This window comes from Euleptes europaea, chromosome 13 (genome assembly GCF_029931775.1).
Source record: "Euleptes europaea isolate rEulEur1 chromosome 13, rEulEur1.hap1, whole genome shotgun sequence".
Lineage (NCBI taxonomy): Eukaryota > Metazoa > Chordata > Lepidosauria > Squamata > Sphaerodactylidae > Euleptes > Euleptes europaea.
Genome location: NC_079324.1, coordinates 41,407,455 through 41,433,968, shown reverse-complemented (window position 1 = coordinate 41,433,968; position 26,514 = coordinate 41,407,455). Strand labels below are relative to the sequence as shown.

The following is a 26,514-nucleotide window of genomic DNA, read 5'->3' as shown; positions in this document are numbered from 1 at the left end:
TGATGTAGCAATGAGGGAATGCTTAGAGTGAACCTCACAAAGCACATGATCAGATAAGCTGCTCTTTATCTGTGATACTTGAACTGTGCAAATAATTTCCCGTAAACCATTTCCTTCTTTCTTCATGTACATGCCAAGAGCTTCTGCCTCGGTATTCTACTTTAGAGCTTTGAGCTAAGAGCCATGGGGCAGCCACTTAGCAACTGCTTCCTTTCTTCTTTCCAGGCACGGAGTTTCTCGGCATCCAGATGACAGCAGTTCTTTCCTGAGTTTTAGCGGAATGGAAGATTATTCCAACCAGTTGATCAGCAGCAATGGTAACCTAGGTTGAATCCCTGGTACAGGAAATACTATCAGTTAGACTTGGAAATGGTTGCATGTGATGATAGTTGTCTGTTTCCAAACTGATCTGGCATCATCCACAAAACATAGAAGCTTCTTCTGTTATAGTAGCAAATCCTTGTACATTTCAGTGGTACCATTGACCCTTGGATATTCACTGTACCTACAGTGAGGGTTTCTTGGGCATCCCAAATTGAGTGGCAAGTGGCATTAGGATTGTTGATTGCAAAATGACGCTTGCCTGGGTTCTTCTTTCTGCTTCCAGACTCCAAGCGAATCACCTTTGCTATCTTCTAAAAATTTGACCTGTGGTTTTAAAAGATGGTACTTAAGGCAATCAGCTTCTACTGTTGCACATTTCCAGTTAGAGAGAGTGAGGCTTGCTCGGGAGAAGTATATTGTATAGACCTGTAATCTGCTTGTTGATCAGGACTCTGAAAGCAGTTTCAGACAATATAATGATATAAAACAATTACAACATCCATTTAAAAAACACACCAGTATTAGCATTCCTATTGATTGTATGCTCCAGTTTCATCACTGGGAGGGCTGGGTTGCTACACTTGGGATTTTCTCTTTTGAGCACCAAAGTGTCTCGGGCTAGCATTTCCTTAGCCCACCACCTTGGCAGTGCTCAGCCAGCCTTCTGATGCACGAAGGTATCCACAAGCTTCCATTCTGGGCTGAGAACTCATTTTAATTTGGGAAACTGATGAAGGAACTCATTGCTTCGCTTGCAGTAAAAGTCCGTTTCCACTTCTTACAGGAATGAGTGTCAAAACCCAAAACAAGGATTCCAAGGAAGATGCTGTTTCTAACGCTGCGGATCCGAGTAAGCGCAGTGGTTGTGGGGTCAGAGAGGAGGTTGGTTTGTGTAGAGGAGGGGAAAAGCAAGGTGAAAAGTCAAGTCAGATGTTCAGGAGCCGGGGTGTGAACAGTTTCCTTTTCTTCCTCTCAAAGAGGGCAAGTTTTGACATTATATACTTGGTTGCTTCCAAACCTACCTATGTAAAAGCCAGCATGGTTCAGTTCCTTGAGGAGAGTCAAGGATATCCGCCAACAAATTTCTGCCTGTCTAGAATGCTTGTCTGGGAGTAAGCAATTGTAGCAGAAATGGAACCCATTGCCTTTAAACATTAAGTGGTATTTAGTTCCCAGATGGCATAAAATTGCAGAGTATACACAATCCCCTAATGCATTGTGGTGCTTTTTCCAGTTTGAGAGCTTCAGTAATTGATGCCAATAGCTCCATTTAACTAAATGCTCTTGCTAGTAGAAAATTTTCCTATGAAGAGCTGGAGTGGGTGTTTGACTTGGCTGGGTGTTTTAAAAGATTCTGTTCTGAAATTTTAGAGGATGAAGGGAAGAGGGAGGCGGAAGTCAATATATTATGCAAATTAGAAAATTTGATAAGGCATACTGTAGCTGAGGGGTTCCCAACCTTCTTTGAGCTCGCACACACCTTTGGAATTTTGAGAGGGGGTAATAAGCACCACCCCAAAATGGCTTCTTCAGGAGGCGGAACTAAACCCAAAGTGGTTGCCTCAGGAAATGGAGCCAAACACAATACCTTCCTCTTCCCATTCAAAAGGAAAATAAAAAGAAACAAAGGAAAGTATGTTGGGGGGGGAAGGAAGGAAAGGAAAAAGAGCAGGGGGGAAGCCTGAAGGATGAGTGGAATCACAAACCAGGACCTTGCCCGTCCTCCTGAGGCTGCTGCTATTGCATCCATGGAAAATGCTTTCATTAGAAAGAGGCAGCCAATAATAAGCCCTGCCTTACAAAGCCTCCCCACCCCCCACATACACACACTTTTTGAAAAGGTCAGGAGTTGCCAGGGGAAATACTGGTAGACACCACAATATATAAGTTTATTATGTATGCAGGTTTTAAGATTGCCTGTGGCTGAGGGTGGGTTAAATCAAATGTAGTTTGTGTGTGCGTGTCAGGGGGAACTCATTGTGTTTGAAGGGAAGCCGTTTGGGAGCAGGCTTTAAAAAAATGCTAATTTTAAAAAAGGAGGCATTTCTCCTTCACTTGCGTTCAGGACAGAATGACTCAGATGGTGTCTGCTGCAAACACAAAAATGCATCTCCTAAGAATAGCATGTGCTGCTTCCTCAGAGCAATATGCCCGTTTATGTAGATTTGTTCAGTTAATTAATGGACTCAAGAAATTAATTGGTTGAGATGTCTTTTAATGGACTGGCATTCCTAGTAGGAAGCTGCCCTAACAGAAGCAAGGGCCTCATGATTGTGAAAAAGAGTCTGCAGAAAGCTAAAAAAAAAAAAAGCACCCGTGACCTCAGCGGTTTCTTCCACTCTGTCAGCTTTCCATTTTTTTCTGTATGGAGTCTTTTGTCCCTGTTGCCCCAGTATCCTACACTCACCTTAACCTTGGCAAAGACTTACACATTTTACCATGACAACACCACAACCTACCAGCTATCACAACATTATAAACTGAGTGTAAGGACAACAGCCTTGCTGAATAAGACCCAGGGAAAATCTAGTCCAGGATCTTATCTCCAGCAGAGGTTAGCTGTGTACTTCCAGGAAGCCCAGTAGCCAGGGATAAAGCAACACTGTGCCTGAACATGGAGGTTTCATTTAGCTATCATCAGACAGACCTCCATTCCATGAATTTGTCCAACCTCCTTTTTAAAGCATTCTAAGCTAGTGGCCCATCAGCATGCGTTATGGCAGTGATTTATGCGCTGCATGAAAAAGCACTTCCGTTTATCTGTCTTGAATCTACTGCCCATCGATTTCAGAGGGTGCCCCTGAGATCACGTATCTTGGAAGAGGGAGAAAAAAAATGTTATAAATGTCCCCATCTCAGTCAGCTTTCATTGCAACTCAAAAGCTCCTAACTCCCTAGCCTTTCTCTACGGGGAAAGATACTCATTCCCCTTGATCATTTTCATTGGTGTTTTCTGCAAATCTGGGTGGGGTGACCAAAATTGCACTGTGAATTTCGAGCATAATTGCACCATAGATTTATAAGAGTGTTACAATGTTGGCTGTTGTGCTGGGGAAGGGGGTGTTCATTTATTACTACCCTCTATTTGGTGTTGTTTTACACATTCCTGAGAGGACCCATTCTTTTAACCCATAATTTCTAAGTATACTCATAAATGTCTGTGAGAAATTTTATCTAAAGCTTTTGGGAGCTCTATTTGTAATGCCTATTGGATCTCCATATTTAGAAGTTTGTGGACACTCTCAGATAATTCTAAATAGTCGGTGAAGCAGAAGCTATGCTGTTTATTCTTTTGCAAGGCATATATATTTCAGTAACAGTCGCTTCACTAATGTTTTCTGCCCATTTACTTGGAAAAAGGTTTAAACTAATGCCTTTAACTTCTTGGTTCTCTGGCTCCTTTTTAAAAAAAGCGTTAGATCAGCTATCTTAAGTTTCTCTGGTAATTTGTATTAGTGACAAATTATATGTTTCTGTTAGAAGATCAACAATTTCACTTGATTTTTTTAACAGAAATCTCAGGTGTGTGCTATCTGGACCTAGTGATTTATGAAGTTGTAGTTTATCAATTAGCTCTAGAACAGTGGTTCCCAACCTTTTTTTGGACATGCCCCACCTAAGCATCTCTAAAATCCTGATGCCCCCCTTGTGACATTGTTACCAGCTGACCACCGTATACATTCTGATTTTAATTTTTAAAATGTGTATGCCACAATATATATTTATATACTGTATATGAGGACCCTAGAACCATAAGAAATGCAAAAAATTCATTGTTAATAACTCATTCTCGAATTGCCCCCCTTAAAAATCAAATTGCCCCCCTGTGGGGTGTGTGCCCCAAGTTGGGAACCACTGCTCTAGAACATCACCTCTTGTCAGTTTTATTTTACCTGGTTCTTCAGCTACCCTCCACATGTGGGGATTTGCCTTCATGCATAATTTGGAAAGTCAGAAAGATAAGATTGTCCTTCTTGTAGTCCTTGAATTTTCCCCTTGTAGCATGACTAAGGGCTATGCCAAGGGCAATGTCTTTGCTCTTCCCTGTACTTCAGGTACATCGTTTCAGAAGGCAATACAGATTGAACAACTATAAATAGGTTCCCTTCCCGAAGAGAGAACCAACATTCCTCCTCTCTCTCATGACTGCTAAAGGAGATTTTCCTCTTGTCCTCATTGCTGACATTTGTGATAAGCTCACAAAGAAAATGTGGCCAAGGTTAAAGCAGATTGCAACCATGCTGGAAGAGTCTGTCCCAGAACACCAAGGTGACATGGAGGCTGTTCCTCAGAACGTGCTTACAGCCCCCCACACTAAGCTGTGCTTCTGCAGCGATACACTACCTTAGAACCTGGTCTCCATTTGCTCCTCCTGGGTTTACATGAGTACTGGCTGGTTTGAAACGGATTGTCTTTCCTTCCACATCAAGCATCTAGGATTAAAAAGGGGACCTCCAGTTTAGAGCGAATTGCCTTGATTCCAAGCAGGCTTGAGACCCAGTGCCTCTAACTGTACAAGTGTACTCTACTGGGGCAAATGATGGCTTTGATGTAGTGAATTTCTTTTTGAAGGTCCTTCTCCAGGGCCAAGGCTTAACCAAAACAGGGACAATTTCTCTAAGATCCTATTTTTCCTCTCCCTCCTTGTGGATAGGAGTTTATTCTTGCTTGGATTAGATCCGGCCTCCTGAGACCAACTATCAGGGCAGAGCAACTTTGTCTGGGAGTAGGGCACTCCCTTCAGACTTCCAGTCATCTCTCAATTTGTGTATAGAGGGGAAGGATTTAGCAGGATCTTTCAAGCTTTACAATAAATACAGTTTTAAAATAGCAAACTTGAAAGTGAATGAGAAGAGGGGTACAAGCTATGCTCTCCTGTAGCTGCAGGAACCTACACAGTGATCGCACTTCAGCCTTCACCTAGGTCAAAGGCTTGAGAGTACAGAGGTCAAAGGCTTGAGAGTACAGAGGCCAAGGCAAACGCTTCCTCGGCTCTTCCCTTCTGCCAAAAATCAGGCTGCTGTTCATCAAACACCCCTTCCTATAGAACCACACAAGGGTTTGGATCAGCAGTGGCCACTTATGCCTCTGTACAGGCAACCTTTGGATGGAGGGTTTTTAAACCCAGAATGGTTGACAGGTGCCATGAGATTTAGGCAACAGCAGGGAGTCCTTTTTCTTCCATTTAAGGATATATTATGCTTCAGCTTTACAAACAAAAGCGAAGTCCTATCTATCCTCGCACGGAGAAAAGGAAGTTCTCACTTTGTGAGCATCTTGTTGACTGAAGTTTATTCAACTAGCTCAATAATTATGCCATTAAAGGTTTCATTGTCATTGTCAAACTAGCTCAATTCCTGAGAATGTTTTCTCAGTATGATTTCAGTTTGTGAGCAAGTTAGTTGCTTTGTTGGGAGAGAGCTGTGTCTCATCTCTGCAAGGTGTTCCCTGATTATTTCATGTTCAGGTTTTGTTTATATAGTTATAGCTCAGGTTTAGTTCATGGGCTTCCTCAAAGTCCGGTAGCTTGTTGCTTTGCCCTGCCTATTGGTCCCAGAAAGCAGACATAACCCAAATGAAAATGAACAAAAGAATTAGAAGTTCACAAGGTAAGAACTTCCTTTAATTTCTCTGTTCATTTCTGCCTTTCTCTGCTATATTTGTGTTTTGTTTTGGACAACTTGGAGAATATCCCTTTCCTCTGTTGCCACTGTGCACTCCTGCGAAATATGGTCGTTTTTCCATTTCTCTTCCCTTCCCCTGTGTCTCTGGCACTCATCCAGTAGGAGGGGCCTGGTATTAATTCTCTGGTCTGGGCTTGAAATATTGGTGTTGTCTTGTGTTTTTGTTTTTCTTGGTACACTTCATAATGGTGTTAATTCTGCTGCAGCTTTATTGGCTTGAGTATATAATCAACAGACAATTTATTAACTTTTGAGTCCCAGTTGCATGATGGGAGAGAATCGGCATGGGCGCTGCATTGTTTAACAATCTCTGTCTTTCTTTCCCTCTCTCCCTCCCCTCTTCCCTATCCTTAATTATTTTCATTCCCCCAACCTGACATGCATCTTTTCATGCCTCTCCCATTTGCTTCTGTGGCACCTTCCTCTTCTTTTTTTTCCTTTCCACTTCTGGCTCCTGATATATTCCTTTCCCCCCCGTTGATGCCCCGATTGCCTGCCATCCTATGACGAAACGAGGCAGTTCTGACACTGTCTGCTCCCCCTGTAGTGCCAGGCTTCTGTTGCACAGTCGGAGTGGACTGGAAGTCTCTCACCACTCCGGCATGCCTCCCCCTCACCACCGATTACTTCCCAGATCGTCAAAGTCTACAGAATGACTACACCGAAGGTTGTTACGACCTGCTTCCTGAGGCTGATCTAGACAGGTATGTGCCTCTTGCTCTGTGGGTCTGTGTAAGCAGTCTTGCCAATGGCATTAAAGCTGTGCTGCCTCTGAGGCATCCAGGTCTGAGTCAAAGTCTCTAGCCGCTGGAGAGGCGGTCAGCATTTGGAGCAGAGGATTGCGTTGCAGCAGGCAGTTGAATTTCCTCCATGTCGCATCACTATTCTGTGCCCTTTACCTTTTTGCTTGTATAAATGAAAATCTGCAACTTTCCTTTTAATTGAAATGCCGATCTCTTCCACCTATTATCTGAGCTGTGGGCAGAATGTGCTCATTAATTGCCATTAAATATGTACAAATTTCTGGAAATTTTGAAGCCACAGAGTAGCAGTTCTCTTACAAAGGGATTTCAAAGGGAGATTAGAAAGAGAGACTGCTGAATTACAACTAATAATGAAGCTCAAGACTATGCATTCTCCTGGACTTAATATAGATCTAGGATTCCTATCTCATTACCAATGCTAATTTCTCCATGCCTACTACCCCTCTGCTTATCACACCTAATCCAATCCCTGTCTGTTCATAGGCAGAGCTGTGTGTTCTCTTTGCCCTTAAAAATTAACATGTCCACTCTCATTTTTACAATAGTTTTGTAATTGATACTACTACTTGGCTATTATTAACAGTTGTATATATTTTGAAAAGGTGCATATAAAAAGATATCTGTTTAGCCTAAGTCGGGGGTGTCAAACATAAGGCCCAAGGGCTGGATCCGCCCCTTTGAGAGCTCTTATCCCACCCGTGAGCCAGACGGAGCAGCCAATTCCCCCACACACACACATACTGGCAAGGCATGGCCCTGCCCGACCAAGTGACATCCAGCCCTCATATCAATTGAGTTCGACACACCTGGCCTAAGTGTATTAGGTTGCAGTTGTTCTGTCTAAACATTTGTGGTCTTCAAGGTCACCTGCTTGACCGAGTGTGGATTTGAAATCCTGTTCCGGCCATCTTGGCAAGGGGTAGTGAACTAAGTAGGGAGCTGTCCCTGAAGCCACCAGACAGCTGGCTTGGCATTGCCTGAAATTTCATTGCCTGTCTTGGCAAGTCTTTTTTTTTTTTCTTTTCAGTGCAATTCTTGGGTTCCCTGGCCTGAATGGCCCAGGCTAGCCCAATCTTATCAGATCATGGAAGCTAAGCAGGGTTAATTCTGGTTAGTACTTGGATGGCAGACCACCAAGGAAGTTCAGGATTGCCATGCAGAGGCAGGCAATGACTAACTACCTCTGAGTATCTCTTGCCTTGAAAACAAGTCACAGCAGACTAATAGCAACCCCATATTGTTTTCATTTTGGGGTTGCTATTAGTCTGCTGTGACTTGATGGCAAAAAAGGGATGCTCACAAGCAGTTTGGTTCTGAATATGTTCAAGACATAAGATCACAGCAACTTCAGGTCCAGTTCTTAAAGGGGGGGGGAGACTCAGGGTGGCCCCAATCCAGATTCCATGGCAGCATCCTTTAGACTATCAAATGCAAGAACAAGGTGACGAACTGCCTAGTCACCTGTGATGAATCTCTTCCACTCAGGAGGGATGAGGAAGGTGTTCAGATGACGGCCCACCAGGTGTTTGAAGAATTTATCTGCCAGCGTCTCATGCAGGGGTACCAGCTGATTGTGCAAAGCAAACCTCAGAAGCCAGCTGCAGCTGTCCAGCCCCCTCTCAGCAGCAGCCCTTTGTATAGCAGAGGTGAGCCGCTTAGACTTCCGTGTTTTCTCTTCCCCTATGCAAGCAGGAACACGAGCTGGTTCCTCTTCTCCAGTCTACTTGTGCAAAACAGTGAGGTGCTAGAATGGACTACAGATGCTGATTGCAGATGAGGGAATATGTTTTGGAATTCTCCATAAGCTACAAAAAACTTTCCTACAATTAAAAAGCTAAAGCAAGTTTTCTTCCTGTTATTTTTTAAAAAATATAGGTGCATTCAAAAAGGGCATCCCCTGTTTGCTGTCTGAAGTGATACAGTCCATTCTTTTAGTGATAAGTTCTGGCTGCTCTAGACATCTTGGGGCCCAACATTGAAGTGGAACTTGCGTTGTCGGCACTGTGCTCTTTTGAAACTTGTTTCAAAGGGGCTTATGCAGGAGGGCTGGCAGGTAGCTTATGTCTTCTGGATCAGACCCATCTGTCACCCACCTATTATGTTACAGTCTGCTTGCTTCAAGGTGTTCAGTGAAAATTGAGGATCTTGCCAACAAGATCAAAGAAGGTGCTTGGGGGAAATTTAAAGTCCATACCCTTTTAAGTTCTTCACTAGTTAGGGAATATGGTGGTGTTCTGTTGGGCCAGACTCAGAAGAAGAGTTAGTTTTTATATCCTGCTTTTCTCTACCTTTAAGCAGCTTACAATCACCTTCCCTCCCCCTCCTCACAACAAACAACTTGTGAGGTAGGTGCAACTGAGAGAGTTCTGAGAGAACTGTGACTAGCCCAAGGTCACCTAGCAGGTTTAATGTGGAGGAGGGGGAAATGAACCCGGTTCACCAGATTAGAGTCCGCTGCTCTTAACCACTATACTACGCTGGCTGAGTGTTCTCTCTCTTTCTCTCCTCCTCTCTGGTCTGCAACTAGGACTTGTGTCAAGAAATCGACCTGAAGAGGAAGATCAGTACTGGCTGAGCATGGGCCGAACCTTCCATAAAGTGATCCTGAAGGACAAAATAATTACTGTCACTCGCTATCTACCAAAGTGAGTATCCATTCCAGTCATCATGTGGACTCATTGCTCTCCAGGCATTTGTGAACTGACCCACCTTCCCAAGGGATGCTTGGCTTTGTGTTCCATAGAGAAGTAGCAGCAGCCCATCACTGAGTAGGAGTGATTCAGATGCAGAAGAGCTCTGCTTCATTCTCTCTTGCATACAGAGAAAGTAGGGACCTTGGACAATGGAACCCCAGTACCTCATATAGACTAGCAACTTTACATTTTAAAAGTACCAGAGTTGCAGGGGTTTAAAATCATCTAGTCCAACTCCCTGCACAATGCAGGAAATTCACAACTACCTCTCCACCCCCAGTGACCCCTACTCCATGCCCAGAAGATGGCAAAAAACAAACCACAAAACCCTCCAGGATCCCTGGCCAATCTGGCCTGGAAGACAATTGCTTCCTGACTCCAAAGTGGCAATCGGCATTACCCTGGGCATGCAAGAAGGGGCAACGAGAGCCAAACACTGATGCAGATCTTCCTGTTCTCCCTCGCATGATCTGCCTAAGTTTACAAAATCAGCATTGCTGACAGATGGCCATCTAACCTCTGCTTAAAACCCCCCAAGGAAGGAGACCCCACCACCTCCCAAGGAAGCCTGTTCCACTGAGGAACCTCTCTGTCCGAAAGTTCTTCCTAATGTTTGCTCCTTTTTAGGTATCCATATGAATCTGCTCAGATCAACTACACCTACAGTTTGTGCCCTTCCCACTCTGACTCTGAGTTTGTCTCCTGCTGGGTGGAGTTCTCCCACGAGAGGCTGGAAGAATATAAATGGAATTATTTGGACCAGTATATCTGCTCTGCAGGTTCAGAGGATTTCAGGTAAGCACAACCACAGTTGTGTCCGTCCTGTGTGTCCGTCCTGTGCCCTGCTATTTTTCTATGCATGTCTGCAGATTGTCCAGCTCTTAATCAGTAAATATTTGAAGAGCCTGTGGCTTTTTGAAAGGCCGTAGGAAAACCACCGAACATAGAGAGAAAATCTGGGAGTTTGGTGATGCTGTTGATATCAAGATTTATCACCTTTTGCTAAACTCAGATCTCAAATCCCAGCTCATCAGAGATTTAGCACCTATTTGAACCTTCAATTAAGTCTTATCCATTTGTTCTGAGAACTGCTTTCTTGGATGTATGAAATTGCAATCTCCAAGCGTGGGAAGAATATTTGGGGGGAGTAACTAGAAGAGGATCAAAGCTAGTTCATGTGGGATACAATGCTTTTAAGCCAACAATTTGCACAAATGTGTGTGAAATGCAATATAAATTAACAAGCCATTGGTACAGAATTAGTAGAATCTAAAATGTTGGGGGCCCTGACCCAGATGGCCCAGGCTAGCCTGATCTCGTCAGATCTCAGAAACTAAGCAGGGTCAGCCCTGGTTAGTATTAGGATGGGAGACCACCAAGGAATACCAGGGTTGTTGTGCAGAGGAAGGCACTGGTAAACCACCTCTGTTAGTCTCTTGCTATGAAAACCCAAAAAAGGGGTTGCCATAAGTCGGCTGCGACTTGACGGCGCTTTACACACACACAAAATGTTGGGGAAAGTGTGGATAAGTTGGGACTTTGTTAATGCTTGGTGAAAATGTCAATGTTTGGTGGGAATGTTCTGCACCACAAAAACTCCTGGACTAGTCTTTTCATAATTCACAGTGGGTAGCCGTGTTAGTCTGTTTGTAGTAGTCAAAAAGGGCAAGAGTCCAGTAGCACCTTAAAGACTAACAAAAATATTTTCTGGTAGGGTATGAGCTTTTGTGAGCCACAGCTCACTTCTTCAGATACAGCTAGAATGTGAATCCCTTTGTCTTTAAGTAGAGGAACAGTATGTAAATGTGAATAGCAGGATATTGTCGAAGGCTTTCACGGTCAGAGTTCATTGGTTCTTGTAGGTTATCCGGGCTGTGTAACCGTGGTCTTGGAATTTTCTTTCCTGACGTTTCGCCAGCAACTGTGGCAGGCATCTTCAGAGTAGTAACACTGAAGGACAGTGTCTCTCAGTGTCAAGGGTGTAGGAAGAGTAATATATAGTCAGAAAGGGGTTGGGTTTGAGCTGAGTATTGTCCTGCAAAAGTATTGTCCTGTAGGTATCAAGATAATGTGCTAATGAGGGTATGGTATGTTAATATGGAACCATTGTATCCTGAAGTGATCTGTTAATGTGTGTAATCCAAAGCTAATCTGTATGGCTATTGTTGAATGTTGTCTTTGTCTGGAGGTTTTTCAGGGCAGGAAGCCAAGCCTTATTCATTCTTAAACTCTCCTCTTTTCTGTTAAAGTTGTGCTGATGTTTATGAATTTCAATGGCTTCTCTGTGCAATCTGACAAAATAGTTGGTAGAATTGTCCAGTCTTTCAGTGTCTTGGAATAAGACCCTGTGTCCTGTTTGTGTCAGTCCATGTTCAGCCACTGCTGATTTCTCAGGTTGGCCAAGTCTGCAGTATCTTTCATGTTCTTTTATCCTTGTTTGTATGCTGCGTTTTGTGGTCCCGATGTAAACTTCTCCACAGCTGCAAGGTATACGATATACTCCTGCAGAGGTGAGGGGGTCTCTTTTGTCTTTTGCTGATCGTAGCATTTGTTGTATTTTCTTGGTGGGTTTAAACACTGTTTGTAGGTTATGTTTTTTCAAAACAACTCTCACCTGAAGAAACTTCCATCTTAGCTAAGGGAGGAAACTTTGCAGTCACTCCCACCCAAATTCCAGTGGAAGACATCATTGCAAATGTAGAATCTGCCATTCGTAATCTACCTGAAGAAGATGCTGAGGAAATAAGAGGAGAGACAGCAAGAATTCTACGAAAAGCAAAGCCCCCTGCTAGCAATATAACACGCAAGGAGAGAAACGCCATCAAGACCCTCAATGCAGATCCAGAAATCATTATTCTACCAGCTGACAAAGGCAATGCCACAGTGATCATGAAAACAGAAGACTACAAAAAGAAGATTGAGGAACTTCTGGACCCTGCCACATACAAAAAACTAAAACGAGATCCAACTTGCAAAATTACCAGGAAAACTAGCATTCTGATCAAGAATTCCACTCTTCATCCCGACACACACAGAAAACTATGCAAGACTGAAGCACAACCACCACGATTATATGGACTACCTAAAATTCATAAGGATTCCGTTCCACTCCGACCCATCGTGAGTGCCATTGGTTCCCCAACATATGAATTAGCTAAATATTTGACCACCCTCCTACAGGACCACATTGGAAAAACCACTTCTTACATCAAAGATTCAACTCACTTCATCAACAAAATCAGTCCGTTAAGACTCAATCCAAAGGATATATTAATCAGTTTTGATGTTGTATCCCTCTTTACCAAGGTTCCAGTAAAAGACACAATCTCATTGATTAACCAGATTTTTCCAGAAGATATAACAGCCTTATTTCACCATTGTTTGACAACAAGTTATTTCCTATGGGATCAAGAATTTTATGAACAGATTGATGGAGTAGCTATGGGAAGTCCACTCAGTCCAGTAATAGCAAACTTTTACATGGAATATTTTGAAAAGACAGCATTAGAATCAGCACCTTACAAACCTACAGTCTGGTTCAGGTTCGTAGATGATACATTTACCATTTGGAGCCATGGTGAAGAAAAATTAATGGACTTTCTAAACCATCTTAATAATATCCATCCAAACATTCAGTTTACCATGGAAAAGGAAATTGAGGGTAAACTCCCATTTCTTGATACCCTTGTCATCCGTAAATCAAACCTTCAGTTAGGTCACAAGGTCTACCGGAAACCAACTCACACAGATCGCTACTTACACAAAAACTCCAACCACCACCCTCGACAGAAAAGAGGAATAATCAAAACATTAATGGACCGTGCAAGACGGATCTGTGAACCACAGTTTCTCAAGGAAGAAACTAATCATCTAAATCACGCACTGCTAGCAAACGGCTACTCCAAGAATGAAATCAGAAGGGCCATTGAACCAAACAAAAATCAGAAAACTCAAGAAAAACAGTCTCCCATAGGAAAGGTATTCTTGCCATTTATTAAAGGAGTCACTGATAGGATGGAGAAACTTTTGAAAAAACATAACCTACAAACAGTGTTTAAACCCACCAAGAAAATACAACAAATGCTACGATCAGCAAAAGACAAAAGAGACCCCCTCACCTCTGCAGGAGTATATCGTATACCTTGCAGCTGTGGAGAAGTTTACATCGGGACCACAAAACGCAGCATACAAACAAGGATAAAAGAACATGAAAGATACTGCAGACTTGGCCAACCTGAGAAATCAGCAGTGGCTGAACATGGACTGACACAAACAGGACACAGGGTCTTATTCCAAGACACTGAAAGACTGGACAATTCTACCAACTATTTTGTCAGATTGCACAGAGAAGCCATTGAAATTCATAAACATCAGCACAACTTTAACAGAAAAGAGGAGAGTTTAAGAATGAATAAGGCTTGGCTTCCTGCCCTGAAAAACCTCCAGACAATGACAACATTCAACAATAGCCATACAGATTAGCTTTGGATTACACACATTAACAGATCACTTCAGGATACAATGGTTCCATATTAACATACCATACCCTCATTAGCACATTATCTTGATACCTACAGGACAATACTTTTGCAGGACAATACTCAGCTCAAACCCAACCCCTTTCTGACTATATATTACTCTTCCTACACCCTTGACACTGAGAGACACTGTCCTTCAGTGTTACTACTCTGAAGATGCCTGCCACAGTTGCTGGCGAAACGTCAGGAAAGAAAATTCCAAGACCACGATTACACAGCCCGGATAACCTACAAGAACCAGTGAATAGCAGGCTTGATTGGATTAGGTGTGATATGCAAAAGAGTCTTTGATGTCCAGGGGAGAGATGGGTGTGGAGAAATCAGCATTGGTAATGGGCCATGAATGCAAGGTCTTTATTCAGCCCAGGTAAATGCATTGACTTTAGTTTGAATATCAACTGTAATTCAGCAGTTTCTCTTTCCAATCTCCCTTTAAAATTCCTTTGTAAGAGAACTGCTACTCTTAAATCTGCAACAGAATGTCCTGGAAGGTTGAAATGTTCCCACTGGTTTTTGAATATTGTGGTTTCTGATGTCAGACTTATGTCCATTTAATCTTTGTCTAAGAGACTGACCTGTTTGTCCAATGTAGATTGTGGAAGGGCATTGCTGGCATGTGATGGCATAAATCACATTAGAAGGTGAGCAGGAATATGAACCTGAGATAGTATGGCTGACATTGGTGGGTCCAGAGATGGTGTTCCTAGAATCTATATGAGGGCAAAGTTGGCACCTTGGTTTGTTGCAGGCCTTGGTGCCAGAGTCCATGTTCTTGTTAAGTAGTTTATCATCATGGGTGAGAAGTTGTTTTAGGTTAGCCGGCTGTCTGTAAGCAAGAAAGGGACATCCCCCCAGTGCTTCAGCGAGGGAAGTGTCACAATCCAGCATTGGTTGTAGGTCCTTAATAATACGTTGGACTGGTTTTAGTTGGGAGCTATAAGTGACAACCAGAGGTGTTCTGTTGTCGTTCTCTCTGGGCTTATCTTGTAGTAAGTTGTGCCTGGGTATCATTCTGGCCTTCTCAATCATCTTTCGCACCATATCTGCAGGATATTGTAGTTGCAAAAAAATTAGTCTTTACATAAATGTGACAAAATTGTAAATCATACAGAATGAGAAGATCTTGATCTTACTGCATTTTGTTGAACAAGATGTTCCTCTTCTATTTTACTTTACTTTTCTGCTGCCTACTAGTTGCTGCAGAGAATTCTTGGGCAGCAATATGGAGGCAGTTCAGATCCCCATTTCATCAGGATTGGAGAGAGTGTGCCTCATATATAAATAAACTTCTCAGGTCTGAGCTGCCATCATCTTTTTCTAATGACTTGATTTGCCTTTTTTCTGCTCCTGTATTGATTCTTTCCAGACAAATGGGATGACGTCCCAGAGCAATATAAATATATTTCTTTATTGCAATACGCTTACTTGTTAAGATGGGATTGATTGAAGTTGCATCTGGAACCATAAAAGCAGAACAAGTATTGAGGCACTTTAAACGTTAATAGATTTATTGAAGCATACATTTTTGTGGATCGTCCTATGGATGAGGTGAATACTTAGCTCATATATACGCACACGCACAGGGAAATTTTTTTAATAGTGGATTAAAGGACATTAGATGAAAGGAGTGTAGTTTGAGACATATCTGTGCAAAACTTCAGAGTACACAAAATAGTACACTAGCCATTCACAGCAGCTATCATTAGTGATAACATGGTCTACCTAGTTAACACCTATAGTGGCTAAGAATGATGCCAGCTCAGTTTAATTCCTGGCTAATACAGAAGAACCTATTGATAAGTTGAAATTGAGCATTTTCTCACTAGAGTGTCACTTTGTAGTTCTTTTATTGAAGATTTATGTTTCAGGAGCTGTACGAGGGTTGTTTTACCATTGAAAGAAGCTGTTTACAGTCATGCTGGTCCAAAAGCAAAATCCAAACCACAAGCACAATCCATGTAATACCTGGTTTAGTGAGATATTGGAGACATTTGTTGGACTTGTGTGTTTTTCCTGAGGAATTTAACCAATTTGTTGCCTCTTGAACACATGAAGCAGCCTTATACTGAATCAGACCCTTGGTCCATCAAAGTCAATATTGCCTACTCAGACCAGCAGTGGCTCTCCAGGGTCTCAAGTAGAGGTCTTTCACATCGCCTACTTGCCTAGTCCCGTTAACTGGAGATGCCAGGGATTGAACCTGGGACCTTCTGCATGCTAAGCAGATGCTCTACAAACTGAGCCACAGCCCCTCCCCTTGGTCTGAGAAACATTAGGAACCAGCGCCCTTTGAGTCTGCTGTGCATCCATCATTCAATGCAGGCTGTAACAGGACTTAATATCATGTCCTGAGGAATTTTCCCTCGATCCCTTTTTATTTATTTATTTGTAACATCCAGACCAAAGAAGAGTTGGAGGGCTTGAAAGTTCGCACACTGTCACGTGTCATTTGGTTGGTCCTACTATGGATTGTGTTCTTTGGGATTGTGTTCTTTGGGTTTTTAACAAGTTGGGTCTGGGTTCCCACAGCCAAACAGCAGCTGCATGGAATGGCTTTTAAAAAACAAATGCGAGCCCAAATGGGCTTGGAACACCACCACCTGGGGGGCACTCCTGCCTTCCTCTCTTAGCCATTTTCCTGCACAGAGACAGCACTGGGAGACGAGTTATTTCCCTATTTTTGCTGCTCCATGTGGAGTATTCTGTGCATGTGGAGCAGCAAAAACTGGTAACATCCCCCCCGGTGCCATTACTGTGCAGAAAAACAGTGGGGGGGGGGGAGGAACTTTTCCTCTCTGCAGTAGCTTTCCAAGCCCATTTGGGCCCTTCTTTTAAAAAAAACAAAGCTATTCCCCATAGCTGCGGTGGGGCTGCAGGGAACCCAGACCTAACTTGTTAAAAACCCGAACATGTAGTTTAGCCCTAAGTTTTACTGTTAGTTCATTTATTTATATTCTTTATAATCTGCCTTTCTCACAGGGACTCAAGGAGGATTACACTTTGGCCAGTTATACAGGGTCAGTTTTGATGCTTAGTCAAAGCTCTTTTTTAATATGTGACCTTTAAAATGTCTATTCACAGTCCCAATGCAAAAGGAGAAATTCCACCACCCCCACTTGCCTGCTCCTTCATTTGCATAGGCATTGGCAATGGTCGTTTGCGAAGCTGGTGCCGGAGTGGAGCAAATACAAAAGGTCGCATTAAAGGGGCTCTTAAGAAATGCGAAGCAGGTATGCACTGGCTTCGCAGTCACTTCCTGAATGACGGTTCACTTGAAAAATTCAAAAAAATATGCGGGGCACTTCAGCCCAGAACGCGCTGCTAATTACCAAGCATAAATGGCCATAGTGAGTCAGTCCAGTCAACAAAATGGGACATTCAGTAACGAATGCATTAGGATATACCACTGACCCTTATGTAATTTATGATGTTTATGCCAATAAAGGTGTTTCTGGTTCTGGTGCATTAGGACATTAGAAGTCTGGAACCACCAGAAAGAAACTGAAGCATAGCATAAGTGTTAACACGACACATTAAGCAGTACAGAAATTACATAATAGGATCCTACTTAGTGTGCTATATATAGCTGCATAGACCACAAGTCCCAATCATTTATCCAAGTAAGTTTGTGAACTATTTTGTACGGTGCAACCCTATTACCTGTGCAGAAAAGCCCCCTTGAATAATTCAGTTTTGCATGGTTTGCAGAAAGCCAGGAGAGTGGAAGCTTTCCTGACCTTTGGCAGGCCGTTCCACAAGGGGGAAGCCGCAATGGAGAAAGCACGTGTGTACGGGCAGTGGTTGATGTTGCCCATTTGCAGATTGGCATCTTCAGAAGCCCCTGCTGATACAAGCAGTGTTGTCATGGCGGAACATAGGGAGAGAGGCAGTCCTGCAAATGAGAGGGGCCAAGGCCATGAAGGGCTTTGTATGTGACAGGCAATAACTTAAACAGGGCTCGGTCACAAATGGGCAGCCAATGGAGCATCTGCAGAAAGGAAGTAGAAGAAGAGTTGGTTTTTATATTCCGACTTTCTCTACCACTTAGGGAAGAATCAAACCAGCTTACAATCACTTTCTCTTCCCCTCCCCACAACAGACACCCTGCGAAGTAGGTGGGGCTGAGAGAGAGTGACTAGCCCAAGGTCACCCAGTAGGCTTCATGTGTAGGAGTGGGGAAACAAATCCTCTTCCACCAGATTAGCCTCTGCTGCTCATGTGGAGAAGTGGGGAATCAAACCTAGTTCTCCAGATCAGAGTCCACTGCTCCACTATACCGCTCTTAACCGCTACACCATGCTGGCTCTCTGAGTAATATGCATGCTCCATCTAGCTCCCACTAATAGTTGAGCTGCGGCATTCTGTACCAGTTAGAGTTTCCGAGTTGATTTTCAGGCGAGACCAGTGGACAAGTGCGCCACAGTAGTCTAGTCTCGATGATATCATTTTGTGCAGTTTCATCTCTAGATAAAAGTTCCTGTAAACCTTCTGGCTGTGATTTTCCTGTTCTGTGTCTATGAAAATTTCAATACATGTAAATCGTACCCAAAAAAATCATAGTTGAACTCTTGGGAAGTCCCTTCTCTGCCAGAGTTGTGGCTGGCTTGGAAAGAAGCTCTCCTCTAGGAAGGAAGAGAGAGCTGTGTGGCGAGATTATTAGTCTCATCGCTTACCAACAGCCCACTTGTCTATGGTAAATAAGACCTCAAACAGGGAAAAGTCACAGAAGTTGCTTCCTAGTTTTCTTTTGGACAGGCAAGCTAATAAAATGTTCTTTGAGCTAGTCATGTTGTTCACCTGTTTGCATTTGATTTACTCTCCTTACTGCGTTTGAGTGCCTTCGGAGAAACTTGTGTTTGGCCATTGTGTGTGTGTGTAAAGTGCCGTCAAGTCGCAGCCGACTTATGGCGACCCCTTTTGGGGTTTTCATGGCAAGAGACTAACAGAGGTGATTTGCCAGTGCCTTCCTCTGCACAGCAACCCTGGTATTCCTTGGTGGTCTCCCATCCAAATACTAACCAGGGCTGACCCTGCTTAGCTTCTGAGATGTGATTAGATCAGGCTAGCCTGGGCCATCCAGGTCAGGACATTAGGTGCTCATTAAAATTGCATAGGGTCTAAAGTGTTCTGCGTGATGGAATTTCCCCCCTTAGTCCTTCCCTTTTTCCTCTGTGCAGCCTCATTGAGTCGCTGAAATTCTGGCGGACCCGCTTCCTCCTCCTGCCAGCCTGTGTCATCGCCACAAAGCGCATTACAGAGGGCGAAGCACATTGCGATGTGTATGGGGGCAAGCCCCGCTCAGACGAGGAGGAGTGGCAGCTCTTGGATGGCTTCATCCGCTTCGTGGAAGGACTGAACCGCATTCGCAGGCGTCACCGATCAGACAGGATGATACGGGTGAGCCAGTCATTTCGGACAAAGCTTGTGTGGGTTTCAGAGCCTTTTCATACACTGTGCAGGACAAATTTGAATTTGCCACTGGATGGACACTTAGAATCATAGAGTTGGAAGGGACCACCAGGGACCATCTAGTCCAACCCCCTGTCCAATGCAGGAAATTAACAATTACCTCCCCCCCACATTCCCAGTGACCCCAACCCTCCCCCCACCATGCAGGATCAAATCATTCTTTGAAACGACAATGAAGTAGAGAATACTCTGAAGCCACATAATAAAGGTCAGCTACTGAAGCTGAGGGTTGTGTGCATGGCCTTGATTTATGTCAGAACAGAGAGTACATGGAACTATTTTAAGCTACTCTCAACTCCTTGGAGGAACAGTAGCAGTATATATCTGATGAACAAATATATTCCAGTGCATTTCGCTGAAGCTGCTGTTCATCAGGGACGTGGCAAGAGACAAATTCACCTCCTTTTGGTAGCTTTCAAAGGGCACATTAGCACTGTGGGCGTAAACTGTTTTAACTGTCATTCGTCTCTGGAAAACCTGGGAACTGAAGTTCAGGGCCTGGGAGGGGAGGTGCACCAGCAACGGGGAAACCACAAAATCCCATTCCTGTGTGGAAGGCACCCACAGTTCCCAGGGGAGTGTTTTTGTTGGTTTTGGAGAATACATGGAAAAAATTGGTTTATAGTAAAGGTATGTCCGCTAAGAGATTTTTCAGTCACCATAATATTCTCCTAGTGAAGAGCGAGCTGCTTAAGCATTTAATGACTTTGCCCCCTCTCCTCTCCTCTCTACATTTAGAAAAATGCAGTGAAAGGTTTACAAGTGGTGGGTCCACTCTCCACTCATTCACTGGAACCATCCGGGCCTCCTCCTGTTGGCAAGAAGGGGACCTCTGCACTTTCAGCTCTGTTGGAGATGGAAGCTAGTCAGAAGTGAGTCCCATCAATCAGCCTATCTAGGATGATCCAGAGGAACACATGCATTTTTTTTTTACAAGGAGACTGAACCTACAAAGGTTTCTCCTTGGTAGTTCCTGTTCTCTGGTCTTGGTTTTTCATGTTCCTTGATTGCGGCGTTCTTTTGGGGGGGAAAGGTGTAATTGTTTCGTTTTGTTGCTGCATTAAGCTTATTTTGTTTTTACTTGTACATGATATGTGTTAGCGAAGTCATATGAACATGCGATGCCGGCTTATACCATCAGACCACTGGGCCATCTAGCCAAGTATTGTCTTCTCTGATTGGCAGCAACTCTGCAGAGTCTCAGGCAGAGACAGGTCTTTCCTCCAAACCTGCTGCCTGTGGCTCTTTAACTAGAGGTGCCAAGGGTTGAACATGGGACTTTCTCCCCCTGAGGCGAAGGGTGTCTTTGCCTTTTAGATAAGTAGTTGAAGTAGTTTGAAGTGGCTGGAGGCTCTCCAAAGCCTGCTTGCACGTGGATCTGCTGGGTTGCAAACTGAGCAACCAAGGAGCTGCCTAACCCTAAGCAAGGCAGGAAGGAAAGTGGAGACAGAGGCCGATTCCAGGCAGGAAACAGGAAGTGGGGTGAAAAGTTTACACTTCCTGCCTACCTTAGCACCGGGAACGGAATCACCCATCTGTCTCCAAGACGCCCTTCTTACCTCTGAGGAGAAGGAACCTTCATGGTAAGTAATCAAGGTCCCATTCCGCATACAAAGCAAGTACTCTACCACTGAATAGTGACCCCCCCCCCAGTAGATCTCTTAAGAGGGTTTTGGGCTCGGACCCCACCCAACAATCCCCACATACACCAGTCAGATCCTTGGGTACCAGACAGCATGGTGACTCAGGGCCAGTGCAGAGTGCAGGCTAAGGGATCCAGAACAAGCCAAGAGCTCCACAGCTCTCTCCTCGTCCTTGCCAGTGTTATCTAAGGCATACCATTGTATCTGTACTAATACTTACTATAGGTAGCCTTTAGCTATGTTTTTCAGATTTACAACTCTGATGAAAACTAAGTATAGCTAACGCTGACATAAATATAATGTTACATTATGGTTAACACACAGGCAAGGAAGGAAAATCTTTGTGCAGGAGGCAGAAGCAACAGGTTGTGCCCCGTGGTACTCTTCTCGTCTCCTAACAGGCTGAAAATGTCATTTCCGCGTGGGTCCTAATATTTCTGCTGCATTACTTTTCCCACTAGAAAGTAGTGCTGTTCTGGGCATATGGGCTATTAATGAAGTGGGTACTAGAGTGGTTCTTTTACAGAGACAGTCTGTAGCATCCTCTTAAGAGTTACAGTCCTTTGGCTGAAATCTTTGGTGTACCTATGAACTTACTATTCGTGTACTGAAGAAGGTGTTAGCAAGTGTTCATTCATATTCTAGATCTTAGTTTTTCCCAGTGGTTCGAGACACTTTGAGATGACACAGTGTGGACCTTCTAAAGATTCGTTGCACAGAAACAAAGACACAATGTACATTATAAGGTCATTCAGGTAAAAGGTGGCACATTTTAAGTCCAGAAAGGTACATGTACCCTGCTGCTAGCATTTGAATTCCAAGCTCAGTTTCCCAACCAGCTTGGGTTAAAGACACTTTGGAGTCGTCCTGAATCTCTGAAAGGTAACTGTGGTTTTCTGGGTTTTGAATAATTTATTAGGGAACTTAGCTTTAAATTAGAATGGGCAGGAGCACATTTATAAGGAGGCTACAGGCTGCAATGTTGTGGATTTAGTTAGCATATAACCATTTCAATTTATTTATTTTGCTGCTTCTGTTCTGTCTTTGTTTGCAATATATTCGATTCGTCTCTCCATTCTGTTTCTAGACCCTTTTTATGCTTCTTTTAGTTTGTAATATTTTTGCTTTTTTATATACAGTTGTGTTTCAATAAATGGCTTAATCTGTCTCAGTTAAGCTCTGGAGTCTGTGCGTTCTGTACTATTTCCACATTTGCCCAACGGAACAATATAAGAGCCCCATCTTCATGTACTTAATTTATTATTCATATTGCACATTCATCATTCAGTAATTGGAATTCACACACTAGCAGCAGGATCAAATTGTAGATTAACGTTAGGGGTTTTGTTAGGCCCTGATTCGGAAAGAGGACTGTCTTTATGTTCTGACCTGCCTGTCCCTTGTTTTCCAGGACCCTGGGTGAACAGGTCGCAGCAGTGGCTGGAAAAGGCTGTGTCCAGCCAGCGGAGACTGGCAGTGTTGCCCTTACACCCACCTATTTGGACAGTCCCCGCAAGGTAAAGACCTACTGGACCACTTAAACAGACAGGGAGGGAGGTGCTGATCATTGGCCCACCTAACTTGTCACTAACAGGCATGGCTCTGTTGTCTGTTTTGTCTGCCACACTGCAGGCCGATTAGAATTCAGGTTCAGCACAGTTCCTGATGGAACAAGAAGAGCAGTAATTTATAAATGAGGATCCATCATGCAGGCTTAAAAAATGTTTGCAGCAGTATCTAGCTTTCATGGTGTTTGTTCACTGTGAACGGAGCAGCCTCGGTCGTTTTCTGTGCTCAGGCTTCCCAATGTTTTTCCAGTTCAGTTGCTCAAAAAGGCTGATACAGCATAGGTTTGTTTAAAAACTGTATGCCCCACCTTTTGTCCTGATAAAATGGGGGCCTAAGGCAGCTTACAAACATAGAAACATATAAAATGGCAAATTTTAAAAATGCAAAAAGTGCTGTATCTACAAATTATCATCCTGCCAATAGAAACTGTCCATTATCCCCCTGTACTCTGGAGCAAGGCAACAAAACGCTCTGAAACAACTGTGTTTCTAAGAATCAGCAGGGAGTGTCCTTTCTGTCTTCATCTCCACTGGGAACCAGTTCCAGAGAACTGATGGTTAAAATGCCCATAACCAGGCTGCAGATGATCTATTGCATTTATCTGTCTAAGGCATTTTATCTCACCCTTCCTCCAAAGAGGCATGCATGTTTTCTTTCCCCCATTTTATCCTCAAAACAACCCTATGAGCCTGGGAGGAAACAGCTGGGCCAAGTTCAACTAGCAAGCTTTATGGACACTTGAACCCAGATCTCCCAGATACTAGTCCGACACTCTAACCACTACAGAACACTGGCTTTCATATGATGACACCAAAGATTATTGGGAGTGTTATAGAAAGAAAAACAAAGTTGGTTAGAAGTGAGGCTGTAATTAGCTACATCTTCTTCCTTTAGTAAGGGATTTTTAAAACAGCAGTCTAAATAATTGTTAGTGATGGGGGGAACCCTTAACCTGTCAAGAGTTTATAATCCTGTGGAGGGGGGTACACTCGCCTTCTTGTGACATTATCTTGCCAGCCGGGAAGAACAGGAACACTATAAGAAGATTGTCTTCTCAGAAACCTGTCTAGCTTGAAACACAATAGTGCACTTTAAAGTGCTTCATGTACATTAGTTCAGCAATGAATCTAACAACCCATAAAGTAGATTATATTAACTTGGGGCTGAGGCTAAGAATCATGGCTTGCCTAAGATTACCGAGTGAGTTTGTGGCAGATGAGAGACTTGAACCAGGGAACTTCCTAGTACACAGTTTTAGCTACTAATGTTTACATAGCTCTGTACCTAGCAGAAGGACACACTTTGCATATCATTTTGGCATTGCACCAGGTAAGAAATTAGACATGCGACAATCAAGTGATGACTCCATGAAATGAAAACCTAGGCAAGTGCCTTTGAAAACCTAGGAAAGTTCCATAAACACACGAAACTGCCTTATACTGAATCAGACTCTGGGTCCATCAAAGTCAGTACTGTCTACTCAGACTGGCAGTGGCTCACCAGGGTCTCAGGTAGAGGTCTTTCACATCATCTACTTGCCTAGTCCCTTTAACTGGAGATGCCAGGGATTGAACTTGGGACCTTCTGCTTGCTAAGCAGATGCTCTACCACGGAGCCACAGTCCCTTCCATTATCCCATCAGGCAATTAGATAGCAAAAGGGTCCGTTTTTTGTTTTGGAGATCAGTAGTGGACTGCTGTTAGGATGCTGTTAGGATACAGGTGTTACACTCTGCAGCTTCTCGCTGCTTTGAAATCAGACTGACTTGCCTCTCACTGAGTTGTAGAGAACATAAATAAATAGCTGTGGCTCTAATGTAGAGCATCTGCTTGGCATGCCCAGGGTTCCAGGTTCAATGGCCAGCATCTCCAGTTAAAAGGATCAGGTAGTAGGTGAAAGATCTTGACCTGAGACACTGAGCTGCTACTGTTAAAGAAGATCTTGATGAACCAATGGTGTGACTCAGTGTAAGGCATTTTCATATATGTTCATAAGCCTTCTAAGGCATGTACAGTGCAGTCCCAAGAACACTTTCCTTGAGAGTAAATCTCTCTGAATAGACCTGAGAACGATTCTAAGTAGACCTGTTTCAGATTGCTCTCTGAAACATAGCGCAAGCAATGTAAAAATAACAGCTCTGGAAGGGATGTCTGTCTCTTGTTCTCATTGTGCCTGCTTTGTGCATATTAGAAACGTTTGGCTCCCTTACACCTGCAGCTGCTTTCTGGCCTTTGAACGGCTGTTACTTTCTCTGGTGTTTTGCAGGGCTGTCTGTTGCTATGCAGTTTTCTTAACAGGAAGGGCTCCACATTGCTCCTAACAGATTTTGTCCTGGGATGTACTTTACAGTCGTGGCTATGATTCTGTGGGAATGCAGGAAAAAAATGCAGAATGTGGGAGTGGGCACAGAATGCTGTTTCCCAAGATGCTCAGCTTTCGATTTAAAAAGTTCAAGCTCTTATAGTTGTGAAAACTAGTTTTGCTTTTTAAAAACATTTACGTTTTGCCTACTAACTCGTTAGGCTTCTTGAGATGACTTACAATATTTAAAAAAAAACACAATAAAACCAAATAAAGATATGAGCATGTGGGAGACATCTACTGAAATCCCTGAAACTGGAGAGGAATAGCCAAAAAGGCTTTTCGATGGGGATGGAGCAATGATGAAAGTGTCCCCTTTTGGTCATAATTCTTGCTGCTGTTGCCTAATTCTGCTTTTCTTGTCACACAACCTTAAGCTCTTTACTTGTGGCCCTCCAGCACAAGGGCAGGCGTCGCTGGCACTTTGCCTTCTGGGGGTCTTGTCCAGGTAGAAACTCCTATCTTGGGAATCTTGTCTCCTTCGTCCTTCTTCCTTGTGGTGGCAGATCTGCACAACTTTGTGTCTTTTATCCTCTCATTCCTGCTGCTGCTTCCTCCAATTCCTTCAGGATGGGACCTTCTTTATGGATTTTGTTCGGAGCCCACGCACAGCATCTGCCTTCCACTCTCAGGTCAGTTTTTAGATCAGGGTATATCTTTTCCCCTCCTTCTGTAATTTTCCCTATAAAAATTCCTAAAGTACTTGCCATAATGTTTTCCTCTTCATAGCATCTGAAGAAGTGAGCTCTGACACACACAAGCTCATGCTGAAATAAATGTTTAAGGTGCCGCTAGACTTCTGTTTTAAATCTGGCAAAGCCATAAAATGAATTTAAAGTTTGCAACTCCTTTCTGAAGTCTGAGTTTGAGTGTGAGTTAATTACTGGGCTATATATGCGGACCACTTTTTGAATGTTTACCTTTAATCTTTTAAAGAAAAAATCTTTGGCCATACAGAGGAGAAAGACAGACAGGCTTGGAGGCAGGCTTTTACCAGTGCCTAGTAAGAAATAAACCTGCTTCTGCTTTCCTCTGTTCTGGCCAATAAGTCCAAAGTCATTCAGATAACTGGCAGGATTTTGGCACTTACTTTAATTATGATTAGTAGAAAAGGGCTAGAGTCCAGTAGCACCTTAAAGACTAACAAAAATATTTTCTGGTAGGGTATACCCTACCAGAAAATATTTTTGTTAGTCTTTAAGGTGCTACTGGACTCTTGCCCTTTTCTACTACTGCAGACAGACTAACATGGCTACCCACTGTGAATTAATTTAATTATGATTGTTACAGTTCTGTCTTGTATCTTTAACGCTGGTTTGACCAAACTAGACTACTGGAATGTAGTTGTTTGCTTACACTGTGCCCCAAATGTGGGTTTTGAAAGGACTGGGTCCCAAACTGTTCAGTGAGATAAAGAGAGTTGAGTGAGCTGCACTATCCTTTTCACCAGTTTAGCTGTGGCCCCAGGC

At 43.3% G+C, this 26,514-nt stretch overlaps 1 protein-coding gene across 9 annotated transcripts in view; it reads left to right on the top strand.

Annotated features, from left to right (window-relative positions):
• The window catches only part of DEPDC5 (DEP domain containing 5, GATOR1 subcomplex subunit), a 70,234-nt gene that overhangs the window by 27,800 nt on the left and 15,920 nt on the right, over positions 1 to 26,514 (top strand). For 3 of the 9 annotated variants that reach the window (XM_056859154.1, XM_056859150.1, XM_056859149.1), the window contains 10 exons: positions 226 to 317; positions 1,109 to 1,174; positions 6,529 to 6,712; positions 8,258 to 8,418; positions 9,300 to 9,417; positions 10,093 to 10,260; positions 19,181 to 19,400; positions 20,211 to 20,344; positions 22,527 to 22,632; positions 25,615 to 25,677. In XM_056859154.1, coding sequence (XP_056715132.1) covers positions 226 to 317; positions 1,109 to 1,174; positions 6,529 to 6,712; positions 8,258 to 8,418; positions 9,300 to 9,417; positions 10,093 to 10,260; positions 19,181 to 19,400; positions 20,211 to 20,344; positions 22,527 to 22,632; positions 25,615 to 25,677 — 1,312 coding nt within the window. The remainder of the gene's footprint in view (positions 1 to 225; positions 318 to 1,108; positions 1,175 to 6,528; positions 6,713 to 8,257; positions 8,419 to 9,299; positions 9,418 to 10,092; positions 10,261 to 19,180; positions 19,401 to 20,210; positions 20,345 to 22,526; positions 22,633 to 25,614; positions 25,678 to 26,514) is intronic. The other 6 variants (XM_056859156.1, XM_056859151.1, XM_056859158.1 and 3 more) reach the window with 3 other exon arrangements.